At 42.7% G+C, this 15,282-nt stretch overlaps 1 protein-coding gene across 2 annotated transcripts in view; it reads left to right on the forward strand.

Annotated features, from left to right (window-relative positions):
* Nucleotides 1–9,158: 9,158 nt before the first annotated feature.
* Taf1a (TATA-box binding protein associated factor, RNA polymerase I subunit A) overlaps nt 9,159–15,282 on the forward strand; it is a 40,217-nt gene continuing 34,093 nt past the window's right edge. The window contains exons 1-3 of one of the 2 annotated variants that reach the window (XM_008823755.3): nt 9,159–9,455; nt 10,595–10,715; nt 13,977–14,146. In XM_008823755.3, the coding sequence (XP_008821977.1) occupies nt 10,595–10,715; nt 13,977–14,146 (291 nt within the window). In that variant the 5' untranslated portion in view covers nt 9,159–9,455. The remainder of the gene's footprint in view (nt 9,456–10,594; nt 10,716–13,976; nt 14,147–15,282) is intronic. The other variant, XM_017795772.2, reaches the window with a different exon arrangement.

Genomic DNA, 15,282 nt, shown 5'->3' on the forward strand with positions numbered 1-15,282 from the left:
CCTTCTATCCTCAATGTTATTTTGAAAATAAAAAGAATCCATCGGATGGTCCTAAAGGCAACCTTTAGGTCAATGCAATGCCTTAAACTCCTCTCTTTATAGTTCATTCCATTTCCTACTGACTGTCTTTCTCCACCCATTAGGGTATCTGAGGTTCACTATATTACAAAACTCTTGCTTTAAATAAAAACTTTTAGTAAAACATTTGCATCTTTTTGAGAAATGCATTGTTTACTCCTCAAGACTTATACTCCACAAGAGTTGCACCTAATTCCCTGATACGCAAAGCAGGATCATTTCAGGGTTGATTTTTGCTATTTATTTCTGAGACAGGCTGGTCTTGAACTCTTATGCAGTTGAGGATGACCTTAAATTTCTTTTTCTTTTCTTTTTTTTTTCTTTTTTGAGACGGGGTCTCCCTGTAGCCCCAGCTGACCTGGAACTCACTATGTAGACCAGGCTGGCCTCAAACTCACAGAGATCCACCTGCTTCTGCCTCTGGAGTGCTGGGATTAAAGGCGTGTGCCACGACATCCAGATAAATTTCTTTTTTTTAATATTTTATTTTTATTTTATATGTATGAGTGTTTTGCCTCCATATATGTAAGGGCTTGCAGAGGCCAGAAGAGGGTGTCAACTCCCCTGGCACTGGAGGCTAAAGGATGTCACAACAAATTCTTCTCTTTTTCCAGTCTTCATAAAAGAAGTGTGGTACTTCTGGTTGACAGATTAATCAGTGTTACAGATTATACCTGTTGCCTAGGAAAATAACTTTTGACCTGTAAACATAAAATCATTCTGATGAGATTAGAATTAAAGCTATTCTTTGAAATTCTGTTTGTGACAGTTACTTTTAAATTTTTTTATTATTATTTTATGTGTTTAAGTGTTTTGCCTACATGTATGTAAGTGCACCATTGTGTGTGCAATACCTTCAGAGGCCACGTGTGCAATGCCCACAGAGCCCAGAAGAGGATGTTGGATCCCCTGGAACTGGTGTTCCAGACAGTTGTTAGCAGCCTTGTGGGTATTAGGAATTGAACCCAGGTTCTCTGAAAGAACATCAAGTGTTCTTAACCACTGAGCCAGCTTTCTACCTCCTGTCACAGTTACTTTTAATTATCAATTTGAAATCATAGAATCACTTGGGTAGGGAATCTTAATGATGGTTGTCCACATCAGATTGGCCAGTGGGCATGTGTGTGAGAGATTTTCTCCATTACCTTAATTGATGTGGGAAGATCCAGCCTAAAAATGGGGGTCACCCTTCCCTGGGTTTGTGTCCTGGACTGTATGCGAGTGAAGAAAAAAGCTAAGTATAGTGTGCATTCATTTCTCTCTGCTCTTGACTGTGGACGTGACCAACTGTTTCCAGTTCCTGCCTTGAATGTCTCATTATGATGGACTGTAACCAGGAGCTGTAAGCCAAATAAACCCTCTCTCCCTTAAAGTTCCTTTTGTCAGAGTAGTCTATCCCAACAACAAAAATGAAACTAGGGCACTGCTCTTGAATATTTCAGAACCATGAAAAGAATTTGTACCTCAGAAAATAAGTTCGTCAGACCTCGGATAATGTTCAAGGCCAGCCTGAGGTATGCAGAAAAACCTTACCTCCATCCCAGCACCCACATGGTAGCTAACAACTGTCTATAGCTCCAGTCCCAGGGGATCTGACAGCCTCTTCTGACCTCCACGGGCATTGCACGACATGGGTGCACTTACCCACATGCAGGCAATACACATGCATAAAATAAAAATAATAAAATAAAAAACCAAAAAGCAATAAATAAATAAGTAAATAAGTAAAATGAAGGTAACATAAGAGTAATAAATCATGTAAATCCTATTAAAGAGTGTAGGAAGAATAAAAAACACTAGAATTGATCATAATATCATAATGTCAGAAATGACAGCAAACATATGCATTTGTATTAGGTTTGTGTGTCCTGTATCTTTTCTTTTTCTGCTGGGTAACTTGTTCTCCCTGCCCTTTTCCTCTTTCCAGAGTATTCTCTCTGTCTCTGTCTCTCTGTCTCTGTCTCTGTCTCTCTTTCTCTCTCTGTGTGTGTGTGTGTGTGTGTGTGTGTGTGTCTAATACCATCCTTCGCACCAGTGCCTAAGAGATTAGTCCACCTTTACAAGGTGTACCCAAGGAGCCCCAATCTTAGCTCCACCCTCAAGGGTGGACATATTCTTAAGACTGGGAACTCCTAAAAGATAAACAGCTCTTTCTTGTTAACACCAATTTCTTCCTTAATAAGGGCAGTGGGGAGTTGCTATCCTGCACACAGCAAGTACTAAAATGTGTTTTGCTAAAAAATTGTAAGCACCAAAAGAGTTAAAAAAACACCTGTAATGCTAGCATTTAGGAGGCTGAGGCAGGAGGATTGGTAAATATTTGAGGTCAGCCTGGGCAACAACATAAGTGGTGGGTGGTGGGATTTGACCAAGTCTTGATGAATACCTATCATTTAGATTCTAAAGAGAGAGGAAGGGGATGTGAAGAGAACAATATAGGAAGTGGGGGCAGAGTGGTGGAACACTCATCTAATATGTATAAGTTTGACCCCCAGTACAGAAAAAAGAAAGAAAAGACTCATCAGAAGGTAGTAATATGTTTAAAGGAAGGTAAGACTTCACTACAGTGAAAGGATGGTAACAGAGTAATGGAAAACAAATCCGGGTGGTGAAGGTGGAGTGGATTATGAAATCTAATCTAATCTAATCTAGCCTCTTGAAAATGAATACAGAATTTAGACAATGAAAATACAGAAAGCTATTGTACTCGAATGAAGGGATCCAATAATGGAAGTGAATATAAGTGACCCTCCTGTTCTGAAACCATGAGGAATGGAGGTTCATGTCGGGCAGGACCAGTAGGGCAAAGTCCCTCCCCACAATTAAAAAGTCCTGCCAACGTGTACTCTCTACTGGGAGGGAGTCAAATACAAGGTCATGTTTCCTGCCAGCATGTACTATTTGTCTAGCCCCAACAAATATTATTCTACTTTCTTTTATACAAAGAAACTCAAACATCTGCAATTGCCTCTGATACACAGGTGCATATATGGGTTCCTGTTTCCGGTTCTGCTTAATTCACCTTGGCACTAATTTCACTGAGGTCAAATATTTGGTGTTTTGAAACAAATGCAGAACAGATTTCAGGGTGTAGCCCGTGCAACTCAATTTCCACAGAGCAGACTGCTTGGCTTTGTCCTTTTAGTTTTCAGATATCATCTGCTTCCCTAGGAGAATTACAGCAGAGGCAGGGAATACAGCCAGCTGGAGGACTGAACTTCAGTGAACTATATCAACCATAAGTTTTTCTAAGTCGCAGATTCCTCACTTATAAAATTGGAATCAAGTTTAAAACTTTACCTTGGGGTTTTTTTGGGGGGGTTATTTTTTAATATTTTATTTATTTAATTTTCTGTGTATGAGTGTATTGCCTGCATCTAGTAAGTACACCCATGCCATGCAATACCCATGGAGGTCAGAAGAGGGTGTTGGCTTCCCCCGGAACTGGAATTATGGATGGTTGTTAGCCACTATGTGGGTGCTGGGATTTGAATCCGGGTCCTTTGTGAGAGCAGTCAGCTCTTAAAACCACTGAGCCGTCTCTCCTTATATGTGTATGAGTGTTTTGTTTGCATGTATATATGTGCACCCATGTCATGCAGTGCCTGCAGAGATCAGATGTGGGCATCATATCCCCTGGAATTGGAGTTATGAATAGTTGTTAGCCTTTGTGTGGGTGCTGGGAACTGAACTGTCCTCTGCAAGATCATCCAGTGCTTTTAACTGCTGAACCATCTCACTAGCCCCTACAGCAATTTTTTAAAGGAGCAAATACATAAATAAAAAAATTTCCATTTTGTGTTGTTTAAATAAACAGCAAAATCCCAGGTTGCTAAAGCTAGTATAGTTGGTGGATGTTGCAACCAGTTCGCAAAGGAGACATTTTGGGACAGTGCCCACCTCAGCAAATGTTGTCATTTCACTGGAAGACCAGTCAGGCGCATCCCCCCAGGGCTTGCTTGGAAGATCAAAGGGACCTCCTGGAGGAGACACCAAGAGTGAAGAAAGAGAAAAATATTTTTGATGGTAGCATATAACCACAGCTGACTTGCCACAGACAAAAGAACACAGCAGGGGTTAAAAAGATGGCTTATCCATGAAGAGCACTGGCTGCGCTTATAGAGAACTTGGGTTCAAATCCCAGCACCCACATGGTAGATCTCAACCATTGGTAACTCCAGTTCCAAGGGATCCAATGCCCTCTTCTGGTCTTTGTAGGCACCAGACACACATGGTACATATATACACATGCAGGCAAACACTCATATGCATCAAAAACTAAGAAAGAAAAGGGACAAAGCTAACCTCTGGAGATGTCTGCATTTTAATTGGTATGTGCATATAAAATTATAGATAGAACTGTAAATCCATTATGAAGACTGGGCACTGAGCAATTATGCACTGGAAAACTAAGCTCTGCAATTAGTATGAAAGCTCATTCCTATCTAAATCCACATGGAATGTGAAATGGCACAGTACACACCAGGAAGGATGCACAACAGCAAATCCAAATGATTCAACAGAGGCTCTAGATGTGACCTGCGACTTTCATCATTTCTCACTGATTCCCTAAAACAATGATCTCCAATAGAAATGTAAATCTTCTAGAAGACATACACAAAAAGGTTAATTTTTCTCATAAAATACTTCCCTTTTTCTCAATAATTAGATAGGCTATCTCTATGTAAATTGCTTTAATATTTTATTCCCATTAAAAATTTTAAGTATAACCCTTGATTTAAAAAGTAATATATTAATTTTTCTATTTAGACAAATGTTACACAAGATCTCATTCTTTTTTTAAATTTTTTTATTATTTTTATTTTATGTGTACAAGTGCATTGCCAGCATGTATGTGAGTGCACCTGTGTCATGCAATGGCATGGAGGTCAGAAGAGGGCTTCGGATTCCCCTGGAACTGGAGTTAAGGACAGTTCATAGCCACTATGTGGTGCTGGGAATTGAACCCGGGCCCTCTGCAAGAGCAGTCAGTGCTCTTAACCGCTGAGCCATCTCTCCAGCCCCAGATCCCAGTCTTGTAACTAAACTTATTGATTAAATGAAAGTGTAATTGGAGCTGGAGAACTAGCTTAGTAGTTAAGAGCATTGAGTGCTTTTGCAGTGGACCTGGGTTCAATTCCCAGCATCCACATGGCAGTTAACAACCATCCATAACTCCACATCCAGGGGATCTGACACTGTCTTCTGACCTCCTCGGGCATTGCATGACACAGATGCACTTACATACAAGCAGGCATAACACTCATACACATAAAATAAAAATAATACATAAAATACTTTTTAAGAATGAAAGTATAATCAATTCAGAAATACATGGCAATGTCTTTGTGAGCCAAAGTAGAATGCAAGGCAATACATTATTTTCCAAGGTTTTCAGTTTTTGCCAGTAGAAGATGGTACCAGTGTAACAAGCATCACTAGTTCACTTCACGCTGGTCTAGATAAACTTCATGATTTTTTAAAAATTTTGACTGTTTTTTGCCTTGAACTCACAGAGATTCACCTGCCTCTGCCTCCCGAGTGCTGGGGTTAAAGGTGTGTGCCATCACACCTGGCCTTTAATTTTTAAATTTTATTTTACTTTATGAGTCTTTTGCCTGCATGTATGTAAGTGCACCACTTGTGTGCAGAAGAGGGAATTGGATCCCTGGATGTGGAGTTACCATGTGGGTGCTGGGAACTGAACCCGGGTCCTCTGCGGAGCAGTCAGTGCTCTTAATCACTGAGCCATCTCTCCAGCTCCAAGACTTTATTTTAATTTTATGTGTCTGAGTGTTTTGCCTGCGTGTATGTAAGTGCACCACGTGTGCCTGGTGCCTGCAGAGGCAGCATGAAGGCACAGGGTCTCCTAGAACTGGAGTTGCAAACTGAAGTCAGTTTGTGGGTGCTGGGAACAAAAATCTGGGTCCTTTGGAAGTACAGTAAGTGCTCTTAACCACTGAGCCATATCTCCAGTCCCTATGTTTTGTTTTTTATATATAAACAATAATTGTGTGTTCTCATGTTTTCACATGCTGTGGCACTCACATGTGTAGGGCTCAGAGGACAACTTTTGGCATGGATTCTCTCTTTTCACCATGGGCTCTGGGAATTTAACTCCTCAGGTCATCCAGCAAGTGCTTTTTTTTTTTTTGGTCTTTTAAGACAGGGTTTACTTGTAGTGGGGCAGGCCTGGAGCTCACTATGTAGACCAGGCTGGCCTTAAACTCGCAGAGATCCGCCTGCCTCTGCCTCCTGAGTGCTGGGACTAAAGGCATGTGATACCACGCCAGGCCTAGCAAGTGCTTTTATCTGCTGAGCCGTCTTTCTGACTCCAGAGGAATAGAACACTGTTCTGTTTTGCATGATATTTACATATAATTTGCATATCAAGTTCTCTAATAAGATCTTGGGCCTACAGTGATGAAATTCATTTGTTCCTTTCTTCCCCTTCCTCCTTTTTCCTTTTGCTATGAAGACCACATTGCTGGTCTTGAACTTGCAGCAATCTCCCCACCTCTGCTGACCTAGTGCCAGGACTACAGGCCTAGAAAGTTGGGGTTTTTGTTTGTTTGAGACAGGGTCTGTTGTAGGCCCAGCAAGTTTGGAACTCACTGTGGGGGCCAGGCTGGCCTTCATCTCACAGAGATCTGCCTGCCTCGGCCTCCCAAGTGCTGGGATATAAAGTTTTTTTGTTTGTTTGTTTGTTTGTTTTTGTCTTTTTGAGACAGGGTCTCCCCGTAGCCCCAGCTGGCATGGAACTCAGTGTGTAGACCAGTCTGACCTTGCACTTACAGAGATCCGCCTGCTTCTGCTTCCCGAGTGCTGGGATTAAAAGTGTGCAGCCACCACACCAGACAGAAAGATTTTTTAAATAAAAGCTTTCTGAGCTGGTCTTGGGTGCACACATGTGCAATACCAGCACTTGACAGGCCAAGGGAGGAGGATTACTCCAAGGCCTGGGCTACATAACAGACTCCCATCTTGAAACAACAATATCTAAAGTGAGCTCTCACTCAGCCAGGCATTGATGCTTCAGGAATACCATTATGGCTCTGCTTTTCAACAATTTCTTCTAGGCTTGAAATTTTCCTGAATCCAACCTCCAAGGTAATATTGCTTGAGTAAGCACAGAGGTTTTTCCTTTTTCAAATACATCGAACTGTGGTTTACCTCTAATTCTCCAATTTTTGCTGCATTAATGAGCTGACAGGCCAGGAACAGATCAGGTTTAGGGCCAAGGTGGCCAGAATGTGGTCTAGGTTGATCCTCCTGGACTCAGGAAAAGAATACATTAGTAGTATGAGAAACACTGATACCCTTGTGTGAGACTTTTCCTGGGGAAATGTAACACAAATGTCAATTTGACCCAGATAGGGGCAGGATAACTATATTAGTCACTTTTCTCTTGCTGTGATAGAAACACGGACCCAAGAAATTTATAGAAGGAAAAGTTTATTTGAGCTTATAGTTCCAGAGGAATTACAGTCTGTCATGGCAGGGAGGCATGGTGACTGGAGGTGGCTGGAGGTGGCTGGAGTAGGAGCAGCAGAAATGAAGCTCTCACATTATCACACAGGCACAGGAAGCAAGAGGGCAACTGGAGATCTGGCAAGGCTCAAGAACTCTGTAAGCCCACCTCCAGTGACGTGCTTCCTCCAGGATAGCCACACCTTCTAAAACCTCCCAAAACAGCACCATCATCTGGGGACAAAAATGTCCAAATACTTGGAGCCCATGGGGGCCATTTTCATTCAAACCACCACACCAGGGGAAAAGAGGGAGGTGAGGGTGGGACCAAGCCCAGAGGGTTCTTGAGGACTGGGAGAAGAAACTGGGTTGGTCTGGATGCAAAGGACCAGGAAGTAGTGGTGGCTACGGGCCAAGAGGTCAGCGGAGACAAGAGATGTGCCAGTACCCAGGCTAGGAAGACAGACAGGGCGGGAGAGATGGGAAGTGAATGAGGCTGGGGGAGTCAAGGTGAGGTGGGCTCTACTGGACCTACCCAGGAACAAGGCTGGTGGGTTGTGAAGCCCAGGGAAGCAGAGGGTGGTGAGAGTGGGACCAGGCCCAGTGGGTTCCTGGGGACCATGAGAAGGAACTGGGTTGGTCTCTTATTATTTTTATTTTATGTGTATGAGTGTATTGCCTGCTTGTAAGTGCACTTGTGCAATTCCCACAGAGGCCTGAAGGGGTCGACGTAGTCCCCTGGAACTGGAGTTACAGAGGGTTGTTAGCTGTCATGTGGGTGCTGGGAATCAAAGCCAGGTCTTCTCCAAGAGCAGTCAGTGCTTTTAACCGCTGAGCCATCTCTCCAGTCCTGACTCATGACTGGAAAACTGGAGCTCCCTGCAGAAGGTGTAGGTAGCTGGATCGACCAGAGCCTCCTCTCCCTCCTTCCTTATGAGCTGATTCTTTCTGCATCCTTGGGGAGGGTCTTTTTGCAGGAAAGTGAAGTTTGTTACATTGAGTGTCATGAGCCTCCCTCCACAAAGGATGTTTCAAATGGAGGAAATTGCTACATAAAAGTTACTAGTGGAGTGTATCACCCAGACAAGTGGACAAGTCTTTGTTTTGTTTTGCTTTTTGAGACAGGGTCTTCCAGATGGCCTGGAATTTGCTATGTAGACCACGCTGACCTTGAGCTCAGAGATCTACTGGCCTCTGCCTCTTAGGGGCTGGGATTAATGGTGGTGTCCCATCAGCCAGTTGGGGATGTCTTTTAAGATGCCTTATTGATTAGTAGATCTGGTTATAGGATTGGTTCCTAGTTGATAAGGAAAAAAATAGTTTCTCGCCCAAACTGCGAAGAAACCTAAACACTGTATAAAATAAAAGTTCCAAAGACGCAATTGGTACTACGGTTCCATTTCTCCCTCTTGTATAGACAGACATGAAACTGCCGCCAAACCAACGGGAAGTCGGAAGTCAACATCCACTTCCGGGTCACATCAGGAACCACTTCCGAGGTGGAGGCGCCGTGGGCTGCTTTCCTATAGGCAATGCAGGAGCTAGGGGCGGGACTACGCGGGTGCACGCCGGAATGCCAACGGTAGGTTGTGCGCATGCTCACAGGAAATGCTGGCGCACTGGCTTCCGGCGAGGCTCTGTATTCACTGTCGGGGGTCCGGAGACGCGCTAGGTCTGTCCCGGAGCGCTGGCCAGGGCCAGGTGGGTGCGCCCCGCGTTTGCAGTGCGACCGGAAGCGGTTCGCTGCGGTCACCCCTGCTTTCCTTCTATTTCCTCCTGTTGGTCTGAAGCCTGGGGTTCTGAGAACTGGAGTTCCGGGGACCGCAAAGCTTTGGTTACCGTGGCAACCCTGTGAGCGCCAGTTTGGGTCTTGGTCCGGAAAGGGAGGACTTACATTACTACTCCAGGTAAGTAGTGGGTCGGTTTCAAATTAGGCGTGATTTCCAGCTCTTGCGCCTAACGGTAGAGTTTGATGTTTAAAAGGCTCATTCTGGCGGAGAAGCAAGGGGACTCTTAGGTGAGATGGCTCCGGTGGTAAATAAAGGTGCTTGTGGCCAAGTCGGAGGGCCCGAGTTCGAGCCCTGGGATCCACATGGTGCAAAGCGAGAACCGTCAGTCACAAGTTGTCTTCTGACCGTCACACGCTCGTTGAGGTCCGTCCCACCTTCCTGTACACAAACAATAAAAGTGAAACGTAACATATATTAACATGTTATATATTAAATATATTAATTCATACTCTATGTGAAACCGTTTGCCAGCAGGCACAAGGCCCCAGATTCCATCCCCAGTACCTCAGAAAACAAAAAGTAAGGTGAATGGAGTAGTCTAGACACATTTGAAGGTGTCCTGAGCTAGACATGCTAGTAATGCTGAGCTAGTAATGCTGTAGGTTTGCGGGAAGGAGGGAAATTTGAGAATTCTTTGTCATAGTATCAGAAGGGTCTGGGACACTTTGATGACTAATTCAAACTCATTGGCATATGGCTGTCTTTGTAGGTTAGTTTATGTGATTGCAGTGGCCCCCACCCATCCCCAGGCCGTTCTTACACAACAAGCCTATGTGCTCTGTATTTCTCTAGAGTATTGTCTTCATTTTGGGGGGACAAGTTACATACTCTCAGCACTCAGTTTTTCAACACCAACGTGGAAGAAAATAATAGTACTCACCTCAGGAGTGCTGTAAGGATTAATTTAGATACTTAATAGGCCAGGCACATAGTTAAGGCCTAATAAATACTAGCTACTATTATTGTACTTACGTAGTTTTCAATTCTCTAAGTTGAGGTTTTTACTTTGTAATTAAGGGGCAGTGTCATTTTTGCATGTACATGATACATGGCAGTACAGATCTCTGTTTTAGATGGAACTTTCATTTTGGCTGTTGCTGGCATAAATTCAGTTTTTTCTTTAAAACATCTGTGAGGTACAATGAGTTTCGCTGGTCCTATGATAGTAGATGAAAAGATGACTGCTTTTCTGTGTAGTTCAGCTCCTCGTGGATCAGGAGATACCGAAACTAACTGGTATTCTCATTTTGGATTAGATGAGCGATTTCAGTGAACAACTGACCAAGCCTGTGACGGAGGATGAACAGGTGGAAACTTCTGTATCATCTGGTACAGGAATGCATTTCCCATGGCTCCAGAAACAGTTAGAAACTGTGGGTAAGTAACACAACGTGGAGCCTTTAAACTTCAGGGCAAAGAACTGTGAAATTCAACATGGATTCAAAATGAGTCATTAAGGCCCCCCTCCCGCCCCTACGGTCTTGCTATGGAACTCATTTAGGTAACCCAGATTGGTCCAGAAATCATGGTTGTCATCCTGCCTCAGCCTCCCAAATGCTGGGATCATGGCTGTGTGCTGTAATGCCTATTTTCAAGAGAGGAATATGTGAGTTTTTTCTTTTGGCGACAAATGAAAAGGAAATTTTAAGAAATCAATTCCTTTTTTCCCTTTTAGAGGTTTTTTTTTTTTTTTCCCTTTTTGATCCAATAATATATACTCTGTATTATGACGGATAAACATTTATTTTTAGCCCTGTTGACTGAGCTCCTACAGTTTTTGTCATTAGCCAAATATTGGGGACTTATAGAAGAAGATAGACTCCCTCATTGACAGCACATACATAGCAGGTGTTCAAGAAATTTCTGTTGAATTGTATGCAAAGAATTCTTTATAGAATCGATGATGTAATAAAGTATTTTCTCCATTTTTAATTTAATGTAAATGCAGACAAGTTTTTAAAAAATGGGATAGGTTGTATGTATAAAGAAGAACTAGTATGCTGCCATGTGTTGGAAGACTTTGAAATCAGCCACACCAGCATGTCCTCTTTTTAGCCCTGTCTTTCTCCTTGGCAAGGATTCCTTGGCTTCTAGAATTTAGCTTCCATTTGAAAATTTTAGTTTTATATTCCCAGTAAATTAGTCCTCAGTAAATGTATGTGCTAAGCATTTTTCATATGAGGACCTGAATTTTAAGGAAATTAAACTCATAATGATATAAGGAAACACAAACTCACATCTTTCTGATTCAGTAACAATGCTGAGGGAGGATCCCCTGAGACTTATGTGTCCATTAGATGGTTTGAGAAGCAGCTGGTCAAGGGCTGTGGCCTTTTTTCCCTTCCTGGAGACAGGGCCTCAATGTTTCATCTTGACCAGGCTAGAACTTCTGTAGCAGGTTAGCCTCGTACTTGCATCAGTCCTCTACCCTTGCCCTCTCAGTGCTGAGATCAAAGGTGTGGACCCCATGTCCAGCTGAGGAGCTGTAGTCTGTAGCATGTGTTTACTTAAATATCCCTTGCTAAATATTTAAAAAAAGAAAATCTGTGTACTACCTTGCCCAGATTTTGTAAGTGAGCCATCCGCCTGTCTCTACCTCCTGAATGCTGGGATTAAAGGCATGTGCCACAACAACTGGCTGTATTACTTTTAAAAATAGATCTGGTACAATCTAAATAGTATAGAAGTATAATATGGGGCTGGAGAGATGGCTGCTCTTGCAGAGGACCTGGGTTCAATTCCCAGCACCCACACGGTGGCTAACAACCATCCCTAATTCCAGTACCAGGGGATCCGACACCCTCTTCTGACCTCTGCAGGCATTGCAGGACGCAGGTGCCCGCCCTGCATGCAAGCAATACACTCATATACATAAAATAAAAATTACAAACTATTAAAAAAGTGTAATATCCTTTTATCCATTTAAAAAAATTAATGGCAAAGTTTTTAGTAGGTAAAGACTTATAATACTCTCTTATTGATTGTACTTTTTTTGTAGCAAGTGTATATATCTCTATGCGCACTTTTAATACCCTGTACATTTTTGTTTTGTTTTGTTTTGAGACCAGTCTTCCTGTAGCCCTAGCTAGCCTTGGAACTCACTATGTAGACCAGGCTGGCCTCAGTCTCACAGAGATCTGCTTGCCTCCGCCTTCCAAGTGCTGGTATTAAAGGTGTGCACCACCCCACCTGGGTATCTTTACCTCAATCAATAAAATAGCTAAGGTTATCTTTCACTTTTATCACTGCCACTGAGTTACTTTATAAACTCATGGGTAACTGTTAATGTATTTATGTTCCTTTTCTCTTTCTGTCTTTATATATAAAAACTCAGGCTGACTTCTGGCTTACAGTCTTCTTACCTCAGCATTCCAAGTGATGAGATTACAGCTGCACACCACACACAGCTGGACTGTTCCCTGTATAGACCCGGGCGTGGTGGCACAGGCCTTTAATCTCAGCACTTGGGATTCAGAGGCAGGCAGAGCTCTGTGAGATAAAGGCCAGCCTGGTCTACATAGTGACTTCCAGGCCAGCTGGGGCTACAGGGATATCCTGTCTCAAAAAGAAAAAGAAAAAAAAAAAAAGAAAAAGAAAAAATTTAGCATCAGTTCTATGTTTTGTTTCAGTTTATGTAAATTGAGAGATCCAGGGGGTCACATGAGGAGCAAAGGGAGTTTAAGTATTTTATCACCCAGTTACACAGTGAGCTCTTAACAATTTAGCAGCTGTCCCTGCAGTTTTGACAGGCAGATTTTGGAAATCACTTGACTTCCAAAGAGCAATGTGAGAATCATTTACTTTTCCAATGCCTGTCTTTTTGCCTTCAAGCAATATGTCCATTTTGATGGTAAGGCTCTGACCACACGGACAACTCTTTGGGAGATTAATCTTAGAGAGGAGTGTATAAATAGGCCTGCAAGCTGGTTGTGTGCCTTTTTGTTTGTTTTGGCCACGTTGGGAATCTAATCTAGGGCCTTGCATGTGCTAGTCAAGTGTTCTGCCACTGAATTACAACCTCTGCCCTGATTTTGAGATTTTTTTATTTTCAATTTTGTGTAATGTGTGTGTCATAACTGGAGTTAAAATAGTTGTGAGCCACCATGTGGGTGCTGAGATCTGAACCCAGATCTTCTGCAGAGCAGTACCCTTAACTACTGAGCCTCTCTCCAGCCCCAAATTTGTTGTCTTTTTTTTTTTCTTTTCTTTTCTTTTCTTTTTTCTTTTCTTTTCTTTCTTTTTTTTTTTTTGACACAGGGTTCCTTAGGTCGTCCAGGCTAACCTTGAACTCACAATCTCCTGCCTCACTTAGTGCTGAGATTATAGGCATGTACCCTCGTGTCCAACCTAATTTTTTATTTTTTATTTTTCTTTATAAGTCAGTTTCAAGAGTATGGCAATACTAACTCAGCAGGAGTAGCTGCATGCCTAAGACCTGCACAAGACAGCAGTCAACATTCCATCATGGTTGGAGGGGTCACTAAAAATAATTATGTGTGCAGGGTTTATTTCAAGGCAGTTGGCTTGGTTCTGGGATGGAACCAAGGTTCAGTAATACCTACTGCCCTTGTTAAAACTTGTGTTTATGAGAAGTTTTTGGACTGCTTGAATAATTACTCTTCTCTTTCATTGTTACAGTGACTGGAGGGAAAAAGAAGAAGGATTTTGCTCAGACAACAAGTGCTTGTTTGGAGTTTATCCAAGAGGCCTTGCTGAGGCACCAGTGGCAGCGAGCTGCAGAGTACATGCACAGTTATTTGCAGACCTTGGAGGATTCGGACAGCTACAAGAGACAGACTGCACCTGAGGTAAACAAGGCCCCAGTCTGCTGGAGACATGGGCTGCTGGGAGTTCTGCCTCTAGCTCCACCCATGAAAGCTTTCATAGGTTTTCAAGCTGATTGCTGGGAGCTACTTACAGGGATTGTGGGCAGAGTTTGTCAGCCCTGCTTTTGCACACTTCTCTTTTCCTGGTAGCGTTTTAAAGGCGTCTAAAAGCCTGCAAACATCTACGTGATGCACTGATTTTCTTTCCACATCTAGTCTCTGACCTCACCTCTTCCACTTGGCTTTTCTTCCCTGGCCTCTCTGGCCTTGCTTTCACTGGAGCGGGCCAGGTGTCTCCTGCCTGCTAGCCTTCCTTTGCGACTTCCCTTTCTTGGGAGAATCTTCAGCTATGGCCACTCTCCTTGAAGGCTCCATTAAGGAACTTCCCTCTCATCCCCCATCCTTATATTTGGACCAGCATCCCTGATTTCCTTGTCTTTCTGCCTTCTTTTTTCTGTAATACTTGACAATTGAATTATTATGTTTCTTGTTTGTTAACTGTCTCAAGTCCTCGTAGAATACACATTTTTGTGTGGCTCTTAAACTGCTATCCTGGGTGTAGCTAGAACCTGTGTGCTCAATATGGATGGGATTTCAGGAAGTGCCTAGTCAGTCTGAAGATGAGCCTGAGACCAGTGAGGCATAGAACTAGGGAGCCAGTATTCCCAGAGCCTGCTTACTGGGTTATTCTTTGTATACTAATTGAGAAAGTTTATATTTAATATGATTCTTTCTTTTTTCTTTTTGGTCTTTTTGAGACAGGGTCTCCCTGTGGCCCCAGCTGGCCTGGAACTCACCATGTAGATCAGGCTGGACATGATCTCATAGAGATCCACCTGCCTCTGCCTTTCCAGTGCTAGAATTAAAGGTGTGTGCCACCATACCCAGCTTTAATATACATCTTAATTGTGCCCTTTTAGAGTATTAATAATAGCATTGTTATTCTCACCTTGTGTTTTAAAATTTAGTAATTATCACATAGGGTAGAATACTAGTTTTGCTAGGTACAGTATAGTAAAGTATTGAAAGGAATTAAAGGTTGTTTTTAAATGTCATAATCAGAAAAGAAGAAAAAAAAATCTACAGGAAGAAATTGGATAAGTTAAGGACTTTGCATT

The sequence above is a fragment of the Nannospalax galili genome, unplaced genomic scaffold (genome assembly GCF_000622305.1).
Source record: "Nannospalax galili isolate Female #2095 unplaced genomic scaffold, S.galili_v1.0 scaffold368, whole genome shotgun sequence".
Taxonomy (NCBI): domain Eukaryota; kingdom Metazoa; phylum Chordata; class Mammalia; order Rodentia; family Spalacidae; genus Nannospalax; species Nannospalax galili.